The sequence below is a fragment of the Mizuhopecten yessoensis genome, unplaced genomic scaffold (genome assembly GCF_002113885.1).
Source record: "Mizuhopecten yessoensis strain PY_sf001 unplaced genomic scaffold, ASM211388v2 scaffold11141, whole genome shotgun sequence".
Lineage (NCBI taxonomy): Eukaryota > Metazoa > Mollusca > Bivalvia > Pectinida > Pectinidae > Mizuhopecten > Mizuhopecten yessoensis.
Genome location: NW_018408900.1, coordinates 551,611 through 575,261, shown reverse-complemented (window position 1 = coordinate 575,261; position 23,651 = coordinate 551,611). Strand labels below are relative to the sequence as shown.

The following is a 23,651-nucleotide window of genomic DNA, read 5'->3' as shown; positions in this document are numbered from 1 at the left end:
CTACATGCAATAATGTTTAGATGTTTCACTTCCTCCAGTCTGTTGTAATATGACAGTCTGACGGACATTCTAATCGCGACTCTTGTACAGTTAGTTACAAACTTTGTAGTGACCATGACTTTCGTCTAACAAACTTGGTGACCATGACATGTCCCACGCAGAATTGACATTCAGCGACATGTTTTCAATTTGATTGAATATGTTGCTTATTACATGAGAGTCTTTGGGTGATGCCTGTTGTGTGTTTATGACAGCTGTTGTCTTGATGACACTTGTGTGTTTATGACAGCTGTTGTCTTGATGATACTGGTGTGTTTATGACAGCTGTTGTCTTACTGACATTTCAATGTGAATGAGGACTGTTGTCATGACTGCCTGTTTCATGTTAAAGAAGACTGTTGTTTTGGTAATGACTTTTATTTAAATGAGGACTGATGTCTTGGTTTCTGTTGTTTGTTGACGGGAACTGTTGTTTTGGTCATGACTTCGATGTCTACGGTATGTAAATCAGGACTGTTTTTTTGGTTCCACTTCTTCCTTGATTACGCTCATTGATATCCATTTTGTTTTATTGGACCATCAGTTGTTGAAGTTGAAACATTTTGACAAAACTGTTGTAGTGGTGACATGTAAACAGCCAGATGTTAAGTTGATGACTGTTTTCCCGAGTTCTGATGAGACTGACTCTCATTTGTGAGTTACTGGTGTAGTCTGCCACACGTTTATCCGTATTGTATGTTGTGACACGTTAACAACAATATTGTTGTCTTGTCGACACTTGTTGTATGCTGTGACACGTTAATGACGCGCCCGTTGTCTTGCTAGCCTCCAGCTTCCCAGCCGTCCCCCCATTCACAGCCTCAACACAACCCCGGGATGATGCAGGGCCAACCCAATCAAGTGAGTACCACTCATATCCTTAGTCGTCGTGGTAACTGTTGTACTTTGACCTGTGTCCTGTGCTGCTATTATAAATGCTTCCTGCTGTTGGCCACGCCTCCCAGCTGTCAATCATCCTCTACCATCTTTTTCTTCCTCATCAGTCCTGCCTCCTGCCCTGTCCAATAGTTCCTTCCTTTCCTGTAGGTGGAACGGTTTGAATTAATATTTATACACAGTAGCATACAATAATCATGCTTGGAGATTACAAGAATTTGAAGACCTTTGAAAAAAATATTATGCCCTATGAAGATAATGCTATAAGTTTTAGTATTCCTTTAATTATTCACACTAGCTGCTTTTTCATATTTTTGAAAACCTGTACTATTTGACAGACATCTATAGAGCGCCAATATTACAAAGCTTTTCACCCAAACACACTTTGTAAAGGATATAACCCAACCGACTTTTTTTCATTTTATGTTCTAACAATTTTGCCTTCAATTTTGATGTTGTGTATATTAACAAAATGCTGAAGAAAACAATCAACTACATGATACACAATAATTAATAATGCCTCTTACATAGTGTAGGTGTTTTGATTTTTTTTATAAACTACATTCTTTAAAGACTTCATCTTCTGCTTTGAGTGGATTTTTTTTTTTTACTGATTTATATGTATTTCATGTTTCAATGTCAAATCCAACTTTATAATGAATTACAAATACTCATCATGTTGGATATTCTAATTCAGGGGAAGTAACTACTATCCATGATTTTACATCGTTCATATGTCTGATTGACATATGGGAAATTTAAGATAAAGGTACAAATTCATGTTCATTTCTTTTCAGTTTGAAAATGAATAAATTTCTCTGAATTGTTGACTTTGTCTCTGTTGTATATTTTCAAGTAAATGACACCTAAGAGTTACAGACACATAAATCTTGGTCTATGTTTCACAGAAACTGATGAATATTGAGAATTAGTGATTGTCTTTAGAGGTTCTATAGACAGAGAAACTGACACCATATATTAAAAGCTAATAGCTGAACTTGTCCAAATTTTGGATGGACTTTATACAAATTTAGTTTTTCTATGATTGATCAAAAAATCTTAATTTGAAATTGAAGGCAAAATGTATTTGACGGAAATGATGTTCCATTGACTGAAGGGATATCTCTGAAAAATACACGTACAAAGAGTGTTACTAGGAAAGATACAAGGGGGGCAACCAGGACAACCTTAGACTCCAATGCAATTTAATACTCATGGGACGTAACTCTTCTTTGCTTGGTAGATTAATAGGAAATATTCAGTTTCAAGGCAACAAAACTTGAGAGCTAAAAAAGTGATTTCTTCTAAGTTATGCACGCAAGTTAATACTAGTGTGCATTGAGAAATATTCCGCAGAGGCAGTGGATTTAACTACCCTTTGCCATTGCAGAAATTTTTTTATCGGTATCAAGGGGAGCTAACTGATGAAGTCTTACTTAGGAAACAGGACAGACATTTCAGCTGATTTCACTAATTTACCCTATTTTAAAAGCACACTATTGTATGGAAACAACTCTCTGTATATTATGCCATTGAGGATGAACAATGATTTGACAAAGTCTTCCGGGGACAATTAAACATGAAATTGGCTGTCATCATCAGGACTACTTTACTGGGTTAATGTGAGTGAGGGGAACAATCAATAACATATACATTTTTATTATCACAGACGGTAAAAGCCCTAGGAATTAAGTATATTCAAACATTTTTTTCACTACAGATTATAGTGATGACATACTGGATTTACAACATCATAAATGAGGTTTTGGTAAAATGTTCACATTTAAAGTTCAAAGCAATAATGGCACAGACGTTACTGAGCTGTTTTTGGGACAATTGAAATGATGTAATCTGTCTGCTTGCCCTGTGGGAAGGAAAATATTGGGGCACTCCCCAGATTTATAAACGATTTATGTCTTTCCACTGGTAGTTTGGATTCTGTAACTTTGATATAGAGACATTTGATGAAAATGTCTCTTTGAGGAAATCAGGAAAACCTCTCTGGAATGTTGTATCCTTGCCAGCAGGGGGAATAATCCATATAGCCAAAAGAAAACTCACACCAGAGGGGGCTGTGCATGTTTCCCAGAATTTGAAGGTGAAATCAGCTATCAAAACAGCTGTTGAATGTCTGTTGCTGATAGAAAAAGTCTTGGAAGAAAACCTATCCATCTGCAATCGCCTCATATTCCTTTTATTTTGCAATTGGTGTCAAAAAGGTGAAGTACAGAAAATGAAGCCCCTTAGAAGAGAATGGCATTTTATCAAACAGACACACAAGTAGATATCATTGTCAGTTTTTCAGATCTATGTAATGTCCCTTTGTGCCGGTCTATATTGCGTTTTGATATTTGCTATCGGTGAAGTGCTCCTCGGCAATCTAACAGAGTAATGCCTGCCATTAGGTGTCTCAAACGTAGACACAGAAAGCTCACTTACCTCACGTCAATGAACCCTGGTAGCTTGTTAGTCCATTACTGCCCCCGGGTCTCTCCTCCATTGCTGGTTGCTATCGAGGTCTTGAGACTGCAGCAGCTGCACACCCCATCACCATCATTATCACAGTCCATGTCATTTGAACGGCTGCTCTTTCATCTCCTTTGAAAACAATATGCAATTTCTTGAGCCATCGTTAAGGCCTGGTTCCTTTGACACATCAGAAGGCTGATACTAATAGCCTGAAAAATAAAAACAGAAACGTTGTGCGTTTCAAGTAGCAATTACAACCCAGATTGAATAAATAAGCCAGGATTTGCATTTTCATTTATTGTCTTTGAAGCTTGAGCTGGTTGTTTGCATTGGTTTCTGTTTCAAAGCGGAATGGTCATTATCGACTTTACCTGCAGCAAAGTATCCACAGATCCATATGGCAGAGTAATACCTGGAGGGCATGTTACCTACAACTTAATAGGCTAGAGAAATACCTGTAGGGCATGTAACCTACAACTTAACAGGCTAGAGAAATACCTGTAGGGCATGTTACCTACAACTTAACAGGCTAGAGAAATACCTGTCGGGCATGTAACCTACAACTTAACAGGCTAGAGAAATACCTGTAGGGCATGTTACCTACAACTTAACAGACTAGAGAAATACCTGTCGGGCATGTTACCTACAACTTAACAGGCTAGAGAAATACCTGTCGGGCATGTAACCTACAACTTAACAGGCTAGAGAAATACCTGTCGGGCATGTTACCTACAACTTAACAGGCTAGAGATATACCTGTAGGGCATGTTACCTACAACTTAACAGGCTAGAGAAATACCTGTCGGGCATGTTACCTACAAGTGCCCAGTGATACACAATGTGACGAGTGTAACAGACACCACTCCAGGAACCCCCTTTCTAGATCTGAACTAACCCAGTGCCATCAACAGAAAAAAAACATCTAATAAAAATGAAGGTGAACCTTTGATTGAATTTTCATACATTTCCCCTGGGGATATTGGTGCAAATGTAGTTGGTTCTACTAAAGAAAGATAGCTTGCAGTGATACCAATGGGAAAAGCTATCTTATATATATTTCTTTTTTTATCTCGACGTTTTTTTCTATGCATTATCTTGTAGTACATGACTTTATCTGGAAAAGCAGGCTAAGAGGTTTTAAGGAGTTGAGGTGGGAGGGTGGGCTGGTATGTTTGTGTGTGGCAGTACAAGTTAGCTACAGCAGATGTTCCATGTATATAAGGGGTGTAATTAGCATACAAACCATCTACCAATACCCTGCATTGAAAATCTGGAAAATATTTCACAACTGTTTGTGTTAAACGAACAAAAATAATGACCCAATCTCTACATTTTAATTAAAATCTGTTCCACCGGTAATTACATACTCTGGTACTGACATGTAATCAACACATTCCCTTGGCAGTGGGCATTGTAGTTGACTGCTGCTTGCTTTCAAATTTTGTTTAAAATAATACACATGTAAGCATACACAGAAACCTACCTAGAGTGGTCTGCTTCAAATAACGCCTAACTCGAAAAACAACATTGCTTCTAGCAGTCATTTGCAGTTGTAGTGGAAATTAAAGAAAAAAGAAAATGATGAATTTCAAGAATATTTGTTCAGATTACTCCGAAGACATTTATATTAGATCTGTCCTGCGGGTATAAAAAAAATACCTAAATATAAACTAATGCCTAACAGCCAGTCTTCAGGAGCATGAGGTGATGAAAGATTACTCTGATGACAGGCTAAAATCAACCAGATTTCCAGATGGAATTTATGGCAAAAAGCCGGAAACGCCGACCAAAGGGGAACAGTGTTATGATAACTGATGTGTTTCTACTTTTGATAGCAAAGCAACTTCCTGTCACAACTAGCGGTCATGTGATCACTCAAAGACCTGAGGATGTCCCCAACACAAAACCCAAACTGCATTATTCTAAACCAATATGGAGGAGGACTATATGACTCCACAATTAGGAGTCACAGAGGAGCAAGGGCGTATGTGCTCAGAATATCAGCTCAGGGATAATTGTCTGTGCCCAAGCATCAGGAATCGTCTGTAGTTAAAGCATGGAAAGTAATCAGGAGAGAAAATAAGATTTATGCCAAACTTTTGTATGCAAGATTACAAAGCCACAATTGCTTAGCGAGACTGTTGGAGATGTTGGCCAAATGTTTTGTATGCCTTCATTGTTCGTCAGGATCTTGGGAATCAATTTCCTGCTACATGGTGTGCATGTCAACCCGGGAAGCCATTTGGATATCTGTATATACTATAAACACATGGCAGACATTCTGTCAGACACAGCAAACATTTACCTCAGGAACAGCTAGTCTGTCGGCAGGTCTCTCAGGGATTCCAAACATTTGTAAATTATGTTTTTATCTTGACCTGTAAAATCCCTGCAAATGGGTCTAGGAATTCATGCTTTTCAATTTACTGTTTTTCAGAAGTTTGATTTACAACTGCTTCAGATTAAGAACATTTTAGCAAAGTACATGACAATTTGACATTTGGAAAAAACAAAAAGGGGTTGTGAGTTTCAGAATTACATAAAAAAAAACTTAGTGAAACATATTTTAAGTTAATGGCTCTTGATTGCATTATGAACTCTAATGTTGTTGGATGTATCTACCAGGTACATGAGTTGGATGTATCTACCAGGTACATTAGTATGTCCAACTCAGGCTCATGTTTTCGGTGTGGCTGAGGTAAAGCACAGATAACAAGTCTTACCCCCCAGAATGGGAGTCATGGGTGACATTTTTATCTGGATGTTTGAGGCATGTGTCAGCGTGATGTTTCTCACCTGGCCATGATTTGTGAAGAGTTCTGGCCTGTCGGAGTACAGTAAAGTAAATTAAATCTAGATTTACTGTGGAGACTGATCACAGAAACCATGATTCCTTTCAAATATATCAAACCACATGTACAGTTATCTTGTTATTCTAAGCCAAGCTCAGGTGAACTAAAACAATTATTCATAAATCATTTTTTTCACTCCAAGTGAACGCATAGTATCCAAGATATTGATTCATTTTACTTTTTACCAGTGTTATAGAAATCCATGACAGCACTGTGTTATGTTTCACCCTGTTCACGATTTAATTAGAAATTTACCCTCACTGGCGAAAGTTACGTCATCAATATGAAGAAGAAAAAAATCATTATAAAACATGAAACCCCATCTTTTCTCGTCAGATTTAGGATATTGACACCACAATAATGAAACAGTGATAATGAGAATTTTATTAAAGGGATTAATATTTTCAAGTTTTGAAATAACACGACTGATGATTCATCTTAAACACACATCACATCTTCCATTAACTGATTTCTGATTCATATAACACAAGTAATATGCCATTGAAGAGGAAAGCCATACACATCTGGGCTGTTCAGCTTTATTTCTGATGTTTGTGCACTATACCATAGCATACATTTTAGTGTTCATTTTCATTCCGACTTTCCCATACATCACTATCAAATTTGCATGAAATTTATATAAAAAAATATATCATTTTCATTTTTAAGCGAACAGTAGTGTTGTATATCATGGCCCATTGCTCAGTAAGTGAACCTGACACTTGTCAGTAAACACAACGTGATGCATCACAGTCAAGGTGTCCTATCGACATTTAATGCACTTTTATTGGTTCCATGAAGCCCTTATCCAATTTCTAAAACACAACATCTAGTGTTCCCTCCAGCCCCATTCCATCTCCGTCTTGTTTCCCTTTTTCACCAAACTCTCACTACCACCACTACACATCCATTCTCTTTGTTGTTTTTAATCCTACATGAAGTCCTGACATAAAATGGTGATAGGTGTGGGATTTAAATGATAGCTTGTCTCCCTATTTCTGTATAAATTCCAGCTTTCCGTTTGGATTCTCGGCGACACATATAGACACCACAATTAGGTCCACAGTCCTAGAGCGAGTTAATGAGATTGATCAGTAATTTTCAGGGACAGCGATGTGTACTGTATCTACTGCAGCATGTTTTTATTGAGGACAATCAATTCCAAAGTTTAGATAAATGTAGACATGATTTCCTCTTCTGATACATCAATTTCAGAAGATGAACTAGGTTATTGATTGTATCTGCAGTCCTTGAAAGAAGTCAATAACACAGAATTATTGAATTGACTCCAGGGTTATTTCATTAATAGTTTTTTGATCAACTTTATCCCTTTGACGATCGCTTGTTATTGAATAGTTCATAACATGTAGGAGGTCTGGAAATGTCAACCTATAGATCATTACAGTGTAATTACAAATTTGGAGGTATTCATGTTTGTAACCTACATGTACTACAATGTCAAGGGAGACATAGCATAGTCAAAAGTGTCTGTCACCTGTCCAAGAGAACAAGACACTTTATCCGGATTGTTCTAGACTACCCAGATGTATAAATATGTACAAGCGTAATGGGAAGTTATTTTTCAAAGAAGTGCAAAAAAAAGGGGGGGGGGGGGCACCTGGATTCTCAAGCCAATGGTTAGAGATAATCACCTGTCTACCAAATACCACACAATACACTTTTACCACAAAATAACTGCATACCACATTATACCCACCTACCACATAATACCTATCTACCATGTATAATCTACCTACCACATTGTACCTGCCTACCACATATACGTTTACCTGCCTACCATCAAGCCCCTTGTCAACAATGAAATGTGTATGCCTAATATGCACAGATATAATCCTCTTCCCCTTCTGTCCCTCTTATATCTCATCATGTCAGTTTCACAACATCATAACAAGGAGATATTAAAACATATACTCGCATAAACAAAACATAAATCTGTCTGCTTCAGACACTGTTTGTTTTATATGTCTCACCCTAGCAATTACTAAATATATTGTATTTCCCCAGAGTTGCTCAGCACCTGTAGATGATATTAGACGGTACCAAGATCAAAGAACAGAGGGTCTAGTACAGGGAGAACAGGGTGTTGGCATTTATAACAGGGTCTAGTTTAGGGAGGATGGGATGTCAGAGTTAATTTATAAATATATGAATAATTTGCCTGCATTAAAAAAATGTTACAATCAATCCTGCAATCTTACTTGGTAAAAGAAATTTGTCTTTGTCATTTTAATACTTGTGATACAGTAAAGTGGTCAGTGGGTTCTGAATTGAAAGGTGGGTTTGATATAGTGTCTGTCTGTTAGGCCTCTGAGCACCTTGATGTAGTATAGGAAGTCTTCACCGACTGTTATCAATCTTCGACTTCAAAAACACATGACATGTAAATTGAGAACAAAATATGCCATTTGATATCACTTACCTTAATTATCACTTGTCATATCAAGGTTATTCCTAGTTACCCAAGTCAGACACGATATAGGAGCTAGATCACTACCAAACCTATACCCACGCTGTAGTTGGATGGCACAATCCCTTGGAAGTGTTTGTTAAAACGGTACAGCTCAAGTGCAAATTTCATTAGTATTTAAAGTAATGGTAGCCTGCCTCACAAGAGATTGTAAAATATTTATGTTCACTTTCTAATACGTTATTGGCTTGTCTTTTGAACATGCCGGATATTAAGAGTAGACTTGCTCCCGGAGGTTTTTCATCCAAGACCCGACATCTGAAAGGTTCCTAAATTAAAATAGATTCACAAGTGCTCTCTAACCTGCTTTATTTGCATTTGAGCTAATCTTAAACTATTGATTACTTTGCTTGGCTCCGGTGTATGGAAAAGGACATTATTACAATTAGTAGCAGAGGAGAAAAAAAGGCTGCTTTTTTATCATGACATGCTAGGTCTGTATTAGCTCAGCTTAACCCTGTAATCAACGTAATTACATTCTGACCATGTGTGTGATGGTCTGATATCTCAGCAAAGTGTGATTGTGGGACATGTCAACTCAATTGCTAGACAGCCACCGATTCGTTATATAATCAATGGCTTTTATAAAGAAAAAGAAATCTCTCCTACGCCCCCTCCTTTCTCCTTTCTCCCTTCAATTGTTAAAAAAAATTCCACATTTGAGATTTTGTAAATTTTGTGATAACATTTCAGGCTTGCCATGTTGGTGGGACTTTTTAATACCAGCAGTTTACACAGAACAAAATTAACATTTTAAGTGGATTGTTGATAGCAGAAATTATTACAATATTGTCAAATTAAAAAAACATTATCATGACAAGTGTTATGAGGTAACATTACACCGGTGTAAAAGTACCCTCTATTTTCCAATTACTTGGACAGGTAAATGCCTATCTGTTGTAATAGGTATATTATAATGTCTAGGGCACAATGTCTATACCCTTATCATGCCGTATCGTGTCCTCTTACCTGGGAAATTCCTACCTGGCAGATGAGAGGAAGTTGCCACTGAAGTATCGGTTTCGAATTGGCGTTGGGCCCCACATCGGTATAGCATTAAAGCACCCTTGAAACATTTCCGCTTTCTACAGTTACCATGAACTAGCGTAATTGCAACACAACCAATCTGAGCTTAACACGATGGTTAATGGCTAATGGCCGTGCCAGGTTCTGAGCTGATAACTAATATAAGAGTTAGACATAATAAATGAATAAAAGAAGGGCCCACTAGCCAATGTACCAAAGGCTCGGATTTAATGACTAAAGTAACAAAGGGTTAGACATGATGGCTGATGTACCCAAGGGTTGGACACAATATAGCTAATGTACCCAAGGATTAGACATTATAGCTAATGGTTGGTTTATGTACCCAAGGGTTAGTCATTATAGTTAATGTACCCAAAGGTTAGACATGATGGTTGGTTTATGTACCCAAGGGTTGGACATGATGCCTGATATACCCCAGGATTAGACATGACGGCTAATGGTTGGTTTATGTACCCAAGGGTTAGACATGACGGCTAATGGTTGGTTTATGTACCCAAGGGTTAGTCATTATAGTTAATGTACCCAAAGGTTAGACATGATGGTTGGTTTATGTACCCAAAGGTTAGACCTGATTGTTTCTTAAAGATCTTTAAATGGTGTCAAACTTGGAGATTTCGAAATAGAGAGCAAACTGAACAATGAAAAGTAAAGGAATTTGGAAACACAACTCTCACAACACACATGTCCAATATAAACACTGACAAACAACGACACCAGAAGAAAGTAAACCACAAGGAAAAGCTATATTCATAGTAACTACAGCATTCATGCTCATCACAATTGGGAGTGTATTGATTCCATACATACTATACTTGTGTAAGTATACAGACCTTTATAGCAGCACCACATGTTATTTATACCTACAATACCACTTCCTCGCGTAACACTTACCAAACACACATTCACACATAAACATGGCATTCTGTCTCTAATTTCTGCCATTACCGTCGATATACGACATGAACAATAATGAGCGTTTATGCTTCCATTAGCTCAGCTATATGACTTGATATTCTTTCATGTGTTCACATAACATTGTCACATGTTCTCCAATGAAACAATGACTAACCATCATCTGTTGACAGTAATCAGCTGTCTCCAAAAACTGTTGTCTTAAATATTGAAATTGACAGCAGTCTATACTGCAGGACTATTTAGTCCCCTCGAGGACAATTCTAGGTAGAGTACTGATCAGACATTATAGTTAATGCATTAATTGGATGTGTAAGGGTTTGACGAGCAATAAGACACACACAACATAATTGAGTAGGATGTGACATCTACTCCGGAGTTAAAACCCGATTTGTTAGTTTAGCTTGCTTCCTCTCAAATTTAACATTATGGTATATCAAGTACAATATCAAGAAGAAGAAATCAGTTTGTTTTTTAACTAAGAATTCTGGTGATTTCACTTCAAATCTTGAAGACTGGAAATACTTGAAATACCACCCAACACAAGCATTATCACACACTAGTCTGGGAAAGGTGGTTGTATACCTCTGGTGATTAGTGTATGGTGTTGACACATAGAATTTGAGTGCAGAAAGGTATACTCACAGGTTTTGCAATCCTAAGTGCTAAAGAGTAAAATGTCACGTACATGTATTCATTAATGACACATAGTTTTCTTCCCCACATCTCCAGCCTTATCTTCCCTGACCCCCAAACTCCCTTACTATCTTGTTCTTCTATTTCTCTTCCTCCTCCCTTCCCTTTTTTGTCCATCTCTGGTGATTGGCTGCTACCTTGTCACGTATCCATCAATTACGTGTATCGTCATATATCTTTTACTAATGGCTATGTAGCGTTGGGAATAGAATTGTCAATAGTTTTCCGAGGAACGTTTTATCATAATCTGGCAATGAGGTATGAAAGGCAAGTATTTCCAGATAGTTAGCGTGGGTATTGGCTTCTTGTACAGCGTAGCACTGTTGTAAAATCTGTAAAACAGATTACACCCCTTCCTTGTCAAAACAGGCCCTGATTACCTCCCCTTGGTTAAATAGGCATGTACCTTCCTGTAGCAAAACAGGCTCCAGTTTCCTTCCCATAGCAAAAATAGGTTCAGTAAGTTATCTTCACCGGGTAAAATCGTATCTAGTTACCTCCCCTGGTAAAACAGGGTCTGGTTTCATCCCCCTGGCAAAACAGATGCAAGTACTACAGTGTAGTATGTACTGGTATGTGAATCATACCATTCATCACTGTCATCACCACAAACCTTCAATATGACCAAACACATGACACCTGCTCTGTTCATGTTGAACATTTTAATTAAGGTCCTTAATCATTGGAATCACCTTATAAATATTTAATAGGAAACAGTTTTGATGTATATTATTACACAGTATTGAGAAAGCCTCCTTTCCAAAGTGACGGATGATTTTGCGAATGTGATATTTAGGAATCTTTAAGGCTATTGTTGCTAAGAGGATTTTTACACTGTAATTGAAATTTATCAGTCGAGTCAGATCTGTCTTAAGTTATCGCTTCAAGATGATTAATTCATGATCGGCCTACACAACATCAACCTAGTCTGGTCTCCTTACAAACCCAACAACATTTGGAATGTATTGGATTTCAGAGAATACACGGAGCTTGCCTATGTTTGAAATGATATAACCTTATAGGTTTTGCTTTCCATTGACATTTGAGTAGTTTTAATTATGCACTGGTAATCAAGCAGGTTTAAAAATGAGACGGCATAAATGAAAAGATAATTAGTGTTCTTGTGGTCTGATGACGGCATAGGTAGGCTGCCTGGCTGGAACAGGTGCTGACACAAATCAACAGTTTAACATGTGCAGTTGTGGAAGTCGTTAAAACCCTGCCGTCTTAATGTAGTTCTAAAATTGAGAATTTTACATGCAATTTTAACTTGTCGGGCACAGGACGTACTGTTATTAAAGATTAGTGCTGTTCAAACAAAACGTGAGCACTCACAGGCATGAGGGGTTGAGACCCGTTGCAAGTGCTTTTGTTGTGTTTTTCGTTCCCTTAATGTGCCAAATTACAGTGTGGCTCAAATTATTCACAGGGAGGAAATGGGAAATGTATTTATTGGCAGAGTGCATTACATGTGAAGCTAAATTAAAATGAAGGATATTAGCATGTTCAAAGAAAATCAACATCAACTCGGATGTTCCTCGATCCGTTGACTTGATAAACCTCTTGGAAATAGTTTTCAATAGATGAAAAGAGTATGTTCCTTTTACTCACAGCTTGGGGAAACTGTAGGCTAGATAGGAGAGGGACACATGCAATTGCTCGGCTCAGATACTGGTTTAATGTACTATGCACCGGGTTTTCAAAGAAACGTGTTGCCTCACTGGTGTTACTTTGAACTGTTTTCAAATTCCGTGAGATCCTCTGTAAATCAGACAGCCTTTGGTGAGAGAAGACATGAAGGCAATGTAAGTCTCCTTCAGAGACTTGAACATTTCTACAAATGACAAAACCATTCAAGTTTTCCAAAGGGGAATGATAAGATTCTTATTAAGGCCCCCAAATGATTACCAATTACAAAGTAAACTTCTTTTTAAAAAAGTAATGAAAAGTTTCTTACCATTTTCTCAATTACAAAGCCATATACTAATTTATAGTTGTTAAATACTTCAAATTTCAGCTGAGAAATTCCTTAGGATTTTTCTCCTATTCTGTAATAATGTTTATGATAGTTACCTCGACAAGGAAAGGTCTTCTGATGTGCCATCCTAAGTGATCACTCCTTACAGAACAGCTTGTTCTCAGAGTGGTACATTCCCATTCAATCATTATTGAATTGGCCAAAAAACTGAATTGTCTGTGGCTGACACAAACGGTGGTGTCCTCCCCAGGGAACAGGGGTAGGGTAATTGGTCATCGACAAACATGCAATTGACCATTTAGTCCTGTCTTCTTAAACCATCTCCTTGAAATACTGGTTATGAATTTTATTCATGAGTTGAGAGCTGGCTACCTTGGTCCGGGGTTGCGTAGCAGTGCGGTGTGACGGTTGAGACTTTCACAGCCCATTAGCAGTGCCCCTGAGCGATAGGAAGAAAGACAGGAATTACACTATTGAAGTTGTCAGTTTACCCCCTAGCTTCATTAATCACAAGGAGGAGTAGTGTGCCTAGAATTTCAAGACTATTTTTCTTTCTCTTCCACTTAAATTTCATCTGTGAGTGGCCACTTTATGTTCAGTTTGGGATCTTGGATACTGAACAGGTGATATTATTGATAGTAACATGACCAGCAGTATGTTTACTAAAGGAGAAAATACAGGATCTCAAGGACGTGGCCACCCTAAGCTGTGCTGGTTTTATGGATTTGAATTAAGTAATTTATTATTATACTCACTTTGCCTTTAATGGACAAATTTATTGGGGTTTGTGCAGTTTGATACTTGACACCCAACTAGGGGCTTTCCCGACCAAGTTAATGCTACAGAGGTTATTCACAAACACAACACAGAATTGATTTCGTACTCCTGATTTTCAATTTCACAAAGCCATGAATGGTAGTCATGTTTTTAGATTACTTTTATCTCTTCTCATACATCGAAAATTTGTAAGACATTTACTCTAAGGCAAATTAACTTATCGGCTTGGCTAATGGAGTTATGGAGCACAGATAAACTAAATGAATGTTGAAAATTATTTTCATTGGTGAAACGTAAATCACTTAACGCACTTATCGTTTAGCCAGTAATGCAATGATTTCTGCTGATTAGGTTTTCCCCCAGTGTTGTGTATACTGTATTTGATTAATGTTCACATTGAGCCTGGATGAAATATTCCATCAACGTTCCAACTGGGCATTCTGTGTGGTGTGTCTGCAATCACTGCACGATGTTATACAGTGGAACCTATACCCCAATGAGAACTACTTAACGATTTTGAATTTCAGTCAGAAAATGTTGCCTCCCATTAATATCCTCTGTGCACAATACTCCTGTCACCTTGTAATGAGGGCACCTGTTTGTGTACTAGACACACGCCAGTAGAATTTCGTATGAAGTGTCGTCCTCTATGGCTGTGGAGGGTAACCAGTATAAATGGAATGTTTAACACTACTGGGCTACTCACATGAATGGCACGATATCAAAGACCAGTATTGATGGGACACTATTCCTTTGAATAAACATTTACTGATAAATCAAACAAAGTGCTTTGCAGGACTGGACCAGGTTTAGTCAGATGATGGGACAATTATCTCCACCGTTACATGTAGGGGATAATACTGCAAATTGCTTTGTATTCCGTCAAAGGATACAAGCTGGGGTCGCTGCCACCGTGCTGCAAGCAATTAATTGGTAGAAAAACGTGGGGGGAAATTCTGACTGGAATGCATAGTAAGGAATCAAGTCATGAAGGCTTGAGCAATTTTCTAAAGAGGCCGGACGTCAATCAGAATACTAACACTTGTTAGAAACAGGCAGAATCCTATAGGATGCAAACACTGGTGATAGATTTACATATGTCAGATTCATACACACTGCCCAGAAATGTATTTCTCACAAGAGAAAATACCTCTTCTCTTTTGATTGAGGAATCAAGACAAAAATCCTCTTAAGAATGTCGGAAAGCTTTCAGATTTATCATGGTATTGCAGATTGGTAATGAAGAAAATATCAGGCGTCAGAATTGCAAGGCAGCTGTGGTGTATTAGCCTGCACCCACGGAATGGTGATTCTGGGGATGTTATATTAATTGAGTTTGAGAACAACAAGACTGATATTGGTTTCTTGATTGCAAAATCTGAAGAAAACAACGGCCCCATAATATACATAAATCCCCGAAGTGGATCACGATAGATGCTAACTCTGAAATCTTAACAGGATCTTCATGTCCTGGCATATGTCTGTCAGGAATCATGATAATATCAACACAAAAATTCACACCCCACCATTAAAGTCTGCTATTACATTAATATCTAAAGAACAGTTCAAAACAAAAATTTGGTGTGGAATTACGATGTGGAGTAAAACAGAACCTTCATTTACATCCTGCCAAGTCAGAAGGAAAAAGTTGTTCATTCAGGATTGATATAACCCATCAGTAGAATTAAAAAGAATAAAAAGGTTCCCACATTGGTGTTTAAACTGACGAGTCAAGTGAAAGTAGTTCCCTAAATGGTATTACAACTGACGAGTCAAGTGAAAGTAGTTCCCCTTAATGGTGTTACAACTGACGAGTCAAGTGAAAGTAGTTCCCTAAATGGTGTAACAACTGACAAGTCAAGTGAAAATAGTTCCCTAAATGGTGTTACAACTGACGAGGCAAGTGAAAGTAGTTCCCTAAATGATGTTACAACTGACGAGTCAAGTGAAAGTAGTTCCCACATTCGCGTTACAACTGACGAGTCAAGTTACACTCAATGGTGTTACAAGTGACAAGGAGATTGTAAAAGAAAAATTGTTTCCACTACAATTGACAAATAGGAATTGAAAAGAATTTCCCACTGCAGTGTTAATGCAGTAAGTCGAGTTAGATACAGTTCCCAGAGCAGTGTAACAACTGACAAATCAAGTTAAAAAAAATAGTCCCAACTGAAGTGTTAGAATTGTTGAGTAGTATTTTTTTTTTAAATAGTTCCCACAGCCGTGTTATACTTGATTTCAATAGAGAGTAGTGTTGGTTTCTAGGGAAAAAGTGTTTTTTGGCTTGTATTTAACCCATGGTTAATGGGAAACACTTGATCAAACAAAACAGCCTGTGTTGTATGCACTTGGAATTTTCCAGCTCTCCTTTGGGAGTTAGGTGTTCAGTACATGTACGCCCGTAATTACATGTGCATGTTCCTGGTGGTACTTTGAAAGCTATTACATATCTGGATGGTAATGATCTCCATTTTCGAGAAAACATCTAGTTTTACTAGCTTTTAATCAGAGCCCTTTACATTTCCTGTGAAGTTGTTTTTTCTCCCCTGGTTTCCACTGCTCAGCTTTTAATGAATTACGGAAGCTTGTATTGCCAAATGGGGGACTCGTTGGAAGCTGTTTTGCTGTGATGTAATTTGCTATGTATGACATGTTGGTTATGTGTGCCAGTTCACTCGACCTTCAATATGACATGCAATGATGCAAATAGACATTATCACAACAAAATCAGCCCGTTTGTACTGCTTCTTACAGAAAATCTCCATTTACATTGTGAACGATAAATTTTAGTGAGGAGAAATTGGAAAAAAATACCAGTATGCTTTTTCAAACTACTTGGAAGCAAGCTGTATGAAGCACATGATGGAAACGTGCCATCTCTCAATGTTTTCTTCAGCCCAACAACAAACCTTTCATGCATTTTTCAACATTTATTTGAAGGAATGGGGGGTGGGGGCTGGGAACAATCAGATCATCCATTCCCAAAATTGGGATGAGTGAGAAGGATGGTTCCAATGTTATGGACACTGTGAACTTATGTTATGTGAAAAGTAGTTCTTCTGTTGTTGGAACAAAATTTTTATGACAAAATGTCAGTTGAAACACTGCTGCTGGAACTTATTTTTACATAATTGATGTTTGTGGATATGTGTTTGATGCTTAACAAAAATGGCTGTAATGAACACTGATTTCTGTAATGTATTTATGCTCCCCTATGATTGGAGACAAAACAGAAACACAATGGGGGAATTAGTTGATCAAATGTGACTGCCCTTGGCACCTGAAAGCTCTGTCACTTCAGATAAGAACTCAACTCTACTGGGAGTACAATTAAGTCGTGGTGATGTCTACTGTACACCCCAGGAGAGTTGACAATTTAATGCTTCAATGACAGGTAGTACATAAAGTTACGGAGGAGGATAGTTCGACTTGGCTGTATAAACCCTGGCCACCACCGTATGGCTCTTTCATGGCTGGTGAAGTGCTAGTAGCGGCCATGACAGGTTGGGTAATGGCCACCTTGCAGGTTACGCCATACAGACAGGCCAAGTGAGGAGAGGCATGGCAAATAGACAGCCAATGGCTTCCTGACAGGAAACCATGGCGATGGCAGCACTTTCTAAAACTACATTATGTCCTTTGTTTTACTCCGAGTGGAAAATGGAGCATTACAATGATTGTTTTACTCCGAGTGGAAAATGGAGCATTACAATGATCGAGTAGGGAATGATGGTTGTCCTGTCAAGTAGGTCAAAGGTCATGTCATCATCATGAGAGTAAATGGCTACCTTGCATTCTTGTCCCTGGAGAATGGATGGCTACCATTAGAGGAAATGCTCTAATACAGCCATGATGAGATATTTCCCATCCAAAGTAGGAATCGTTACTTGAGAGTAAATTGTTTCTCTGAACAGGATGAATCGTAGTCATGCTGGTCATCTTGTAATCAACATGTTGTTGCACAAAGCCGTCCTCTCCTGATCTTTATTATCAAGATTTGATAGCTTGCAAGAATAAGCAAACAAAAATTGGGTAGGAATTGGACATCTTTCAAGTGTCCAAATGACAAAGGTTTATCAACTTGTGCAATATTTTTTAAGATTTCAAGCATCTCTGACAAAGGTTGCCAAGAAAAGAAAATGAGTCACAAGAAACCTGCGACAAAGAATAATCTAAACATTAAGAAGTCTATGTGACAAGGATAAGAGTTTGTGGCATCTTCTGTTGATGACAGAACTTGTAGGGAAAGAAAATTAAAAGTGTGAGCTAGAAAAAATAAATGTTTACTGTCAGTAGATCCTGACGTAATTCCAGAATAATTGTATTTATTTTTCATTACTGTGCTGACGCCATCTTAAATTTAGTTCTCCAGACCACGTTTTTAAGAATGACGTTTTCTTGCGTTTAAGTCATTGTGTTAACAATAATGGAAAAGTATTCATTTTATTCATTTCAAAAACACTGTTGGCCAATGAAAAATGTGAGTTGATAATTAGATTTTACAAGTTGAATATTTCCATAGAATATTGTGAAAGACGTATTTACAAAATCTTCAGCTGGCAGTTTAATATTCATAGACTGTTTCCTTTAGGCATTAAATTCTAAATTGAGTTTATTTGGGGCCTTATATAAAACGTGTGTCGTGTTTAGTGCCTATTGATTCAGACCAGGTAGAAAGGAAAGGAGTCTTGGTGCACGCAAAAAAAACTCTGGGATTGATCAGTGTATAAGCCTGGAAACTTATCTACATGTATTTGCATGATCAGTTTGACCTATTGGCATTCTGTATGCTATTAAGTGTAACAAAGACAAGTTAAGGAGGATGTGGGCATACGATGCATACCTATGCACATGAATCTCATGGTCATAAAAAAACTTAACCAGTCAATACAAATACATGCTTGTTCATCAGCCTGTCACTCAGCTTGATGTATGGGCTATATATTTATTTCAGACGTCGTAATGCCTTTGATTATTCATGTTTAATTGTGATCAGCTTCTGTTCATATTGCGGGGAAGAGAGGCCAAAAAGAGTTTTGTGTGTGTGATTTATTAAATTTTGTCGTGAGAGAACAATGTTTGGTGTAATTTTTGTGTCATAATTTATTTGTTCATAAATAAGCTGCTTTTGTCAGGATTTCATTAAGAGAATTTGTAAGCTAATGTTTAAAATGTGCAAATATTTTTGCTCATTATCTTTTCTCATAAAACATTTTTGTGAAATGGTAATGATATTGTTTTATCCCCTTATATAGATTTAACCATCAATCACAGGAGAATTATCAACATGTGCTTTGAATATGTAATTCAAAATGTAACTAAATAATGATTTTTTTTTAGCATCTGAATTGGTGACTGAAATGTTTCATGTCAGATTTGTAGCATATCGCTTTAATAAAACGGTATTTAATGAAGTCATTTTCTATTTTCAGCCATTTATGTCACCGCGATATCCAGGTGGTCCGCGAGGTCCTGGGTCAGTGCGATTACCTAATCAAGTAGACTTCAATGTAAGTAAAGTCAAAAAATAACTTTGATATTTTAACCTCCAAACAAGTTTGAAAAATATAAAATTATTAGCAATGTAATAGAGCTTCTGAATTAAACTTCTCTGGAAAGTTTCATGTTTTATCAAAACTCAAATTCACCCCAATATAAATTAAGATAACAAAATTGTCTGCCTATTCTGGTAGCCTCTGTAATTAAGTAAATCACTCTGTCTTTTCTCTTCCCACCCTCAAGTCTTTACACCAATCACAACCAAAGTATGTTCACTCCAATATTTAAAAAGAACGCTTATATTTTTTAAAAAAATAGCTTTCAAGATGAATTGAGAACACTTCTGAAATTAAAAAATAGCCGTCCAGATGAATCGAAGATATTTTTGACTGTGAAAGCTAATCCCAACGGTACAATAAATAGGCACACTAGATTAGAAAAAACCAAGAACAGGTGCACATAGAAATAATATACTGCTATCGGGTTATCATCAAAAACTGCTATGGTATCATGTAATTGCACTTCAAACTTATGGGATGATTATAAGTGGCCTTCTCGTCTGAGGAAACATCAATGGACATCAGTACTTGACGTCAATTACCTGTACAGGGCACAGCTCAATGACAGTTTATTTACAACAAAAATTGATTGGTCTCGGTGACAAAGGTATGATTGTGTGTTACAGTGTAAATGGATGAGATAAAAAAAACTATCAGTTTATCTGTTAAAAAGAGCTGTCGAGTAAAGCAGGTATGACCAACTTCTGATGGCCATATTTTAGTGGTCAATTGTTACTTGGGTACATAAATTACAATACCAATCTCCACACGCAGCATTCAACGAAATCACAGGAAAATTAAACACACTAAACAGTAATTATAAGACTACAGCTTAGGAATAAGACCTAACAGGACCTAATGTTTGCTCAAAGAATTATTAGCTTAAATGTTACCTCAAGTTTTATCTTCAAGGTTCTAAAATGTTATGTAGGATATTTAAATGACTTATCATGTCATTGGAGAATAAGGTTTTATAAACCAGTACAGAGGTTTTCATAAACAAGGTTTAACCAAGATGAGAGTCACAAATTCCATATGAAATGGAAAATCATTCCTGGTTCTTTTTAAGTTTAAAACATTATAACATTTTCTCCAACAGTTATTCGGCTGTCATTGATGCCATCTTGATCCGATATTGTCACGTCTGTTATTCGTGACATTAATTGGACCGCTTGTCGTATCACAATGGAAAGGTCATACTGGAACAGTTACATGTTCATATGACATCTGAATGTTACAGAGATGAAAAGATATTTTGTGGTCAGGTGGTTGCGTCTCCATGCACATTATGTTTTAGTTTAATGAAGACATTTGAATAAATGCACTGTATTTAAAATAGGTCCCATAACTCCAACTCTGGACTACCTATCCAGATAGGTAGCTGTTTGAGTTACCAAAGATGCTATGCACCAATAGCCCAAATATGTCAACCTCATGGATGATGTCATCTTGGCCCAAATATGATAACACCCATCAAACGTGTAGCACGTTATCTCTGACAAGGCCCAAACACTATAGACTTACTAAAAGACAAAGGTGTAGCATGTTATCTCTGACAAGGCCCAAACACTATAGACTTACTAAAAGACACATGTTTTACAATAAAATTGAATGCCTTACCATGTAAATTTTTCCCTGATGTAGTATAATGTCCTTGTTGTAAAGAAGAGTTCCACAGATCCTCTACCGGTGTTGACAGCATAGTGAAAGAAATCCACAATATCAGTTATTATATCACACAAGTATTGGTGTTTGTCAGCTTTGGACTAACACTGTATTTGTACCTTACAGAACAGCGGCACAGGCCAGATGCCAATGGGGAACAGCATGGAGCCCAGACCAGGTAAGTGACCTCAATGACATTTGACCCCTGCAAATTTACATACCATGGTGACCTCTGTTCTAACACCAATATGGAGTTGATTTGACACCCAGTGCTGAACATGGTGATAGTGCCTGCCATTGTGGCAAACAGCAATATATGTAAAAAACCTGTCTTTACAACTGACTTGTACAACTTCCTGTCAGATTACAGTAAAGCCCCAATATTGATAGTAGTGATCTGATACAATCTTCAAGGTCACAGTGGCAAGGTCAACTCTCCCCATACAGCTTTGTGACTGTTGTTGTGTGTTTTCTCAGCAAGTTAAACTGTACACAAGGAGCTTAGTAAATATTGTTGGGGGAAATTTGTAGCCTGCTAATGGACTTTCACAGAAAAACTTCAAACACATTTCTTCAAGGGACACTTGCAGAGACTAATGAAGCATTCCTAAGCCTCTGAGTTACTTTCTTGAATGGAAGAGGTTGTTGGATGTTTAAAGGCTTCAGGTTGTCGTACAAGGAATGTTAATGGTGTGTGTTGCACAGTGGGGATTTCACCAAGCACCCTATCCCCCAGAATGGTAGGCCAGGACAAGAGTCTCCAGGTAGATATGGCCACTAAGATTAACCAACTGAAGTTGATCCTCAATTACTAATATATCAGCTCTGGAGTGAATGACCGTTACATTAGTGTTGTTAACCATCAATGTCTGCTTAATCATGGAAGCAAAGATAACTAAGATTACGAACAAACTTTGTGAAATATTATGTAAAAGACTATGTTACAAAATTGAGTACAATGTCCAATTTTTTTTTGATTTGGTGACAGAAATTATCACCAAAACCAAATCTTTGTCCCAATTTATCTGCTGAAACCAAGACATGAACGATTCGCCAACCAAAACCAAAAGATATTTCATCAGAGACGAGTTCCTACCTTGTGAACTGTTTGATTACTTCTCCCAAGTAGCTGGTTCCTCCCCATAGTTGATGGAAATACCATCAGCAATCTAGTGGAGAAGAGTACGGCCTGACAATGGATCAGCCTGCTGTAAAACAGGCTGGTTACCAGAGGGATTCAAGTAGCACTCTCAACAAATGATGACATTCAGCACATCGTATAACTACCACAAAACGTTTTGTATAACATCATCAGCAGCTGTGGCAGGCTCCAACCTCCTTCCCCGAAGGTTATAGCAATCTTGTGTCGTCCCTCCCAGTAGGTCTGGTTGTATCTCCCTGCCTGAAGCCATGGCCATCACAAGTGTATAGATAGCAGAGCAAATCCCCCATTATTTCTACATATCTACTGTTGATTCTTTGGAGCAGCCATTATTGAAAGCATTTATTGCCGATCAGGCTTGAAATAGGGCTGTCAGGAGGAAAATAGAGCGTTCATTAATCAAAACGATTGCTGGTCTCTTCTCCATGCTGCCCTACATGAAAACCAATAGATTTTCCTTGGGAGAGGAATTGGACTGTCGGAGAAGGTAGGGGGAAGGAGGGGGTAGGGTGGTGACAGCTTCTAGTCACAAGACAATATCGCTATCCCCTAATCATACTCAATTCTGCCTTCTGGCTTGTCCAACAATTGTAAAAGCAATTGATAATTTAGAAATGACAGACTGGCTTGAGTTTGCTTGAGTGTACTACACAGATTGTCAAGAATACCGGGAACAGGAGACGAATTGATCACCCTGCATATAGGATGGCCAGGCTTTGAAGAGGAGAACTTGTCCTTGTATATCGATTGGGCTTTAAAATTTAGCCCTCTATACAATTTGTCAATTTCAAATTTGATGAATTCAGAAATCTACTCTTGATTTGAGTGTTTGGTAAGAAACATTGATTGAAGTTTGTGATTTTGCTGTAGGAATGAAATTGATATTGCTATCCAATGTTTTCATACAAGAACTGCTTATCAGTTAGATATGGATGTCAGGATCGATAAAGTTGAGAAGTGTGTAGGTATTTAAGTATTAGAATAGCCAGCCAGATAAAAATTGATGTCATCGCTGAATGGGGCCACACCTGTTAGATAAGGAGGCATATGATATAGTGTGTAATACGTGTAAATATCAATACCACCCCCTCCCCTCTACCCCCTCCCCTCT

General features: G+C 37.7%; 1 protein-coding gene and 1 long non-coding RNA gene across 16 annotated transcripts in view; one reads left to right on the top strand and one right to left on the bottom strand.

Annotated features, from left to right (window-relative positions):
- LOC110466689 (single-stranded DNA-binding protein 3-like) overlaps window positions 1–23,651 on the top strand; it is a 106,522-nt gene that overhangs the window by 48,987 nt on the left and 33,884 nt on the right. For 7 of the 8 annotated variants that reach the window (XM_021523372.1, XM_021523368.1, XM_021523367.1 and 4 more), the window contains 3 exons: window positions 826–900; window positions 19,588–19,665; window positions 21,505–21,556. In XM_021523372.1, coding sequence (XP_021379047.1) covers window positions 826–900; window positions 19,588–19,665; window positions 21,505–21,556 — 205 coding nt within the window. The remainder of the gene's footprint in view (window positions 1–825; window positions 901–19,587; window positions 19,666–21,504; window positions 21,557–23,651) is intronic. The other variant, XM_021523373.1, reaches the window with a different exon arrangement.
- LOC110466691 overlaps window positions 995–23,651 on the bottom strand; it is a 39,814-nt gene continuing 17,157 nt past the window's right edge. For 7 of the 8 annotated variants that reach the window (XR_002464766.1, XR_002464759.1, XR_002464762.1 and 4 more), the window contains 3 exons: window positions 13,474–13,817; window positions 3,376–3,614; window positions 995–1,080 (listed from right to left, as the gene is read on the bottom strand). This is a non-coding gene — a long non-coding RNA (uncharacterized LOC110466691). The remainder of the gene's footprint in view (window positions 1,081–3,375; window positions 3,615–13,473; window positions 13,818–23,651) is intronic. The other variant, XR_002464761.1, reaches the window with a different exon arrangement.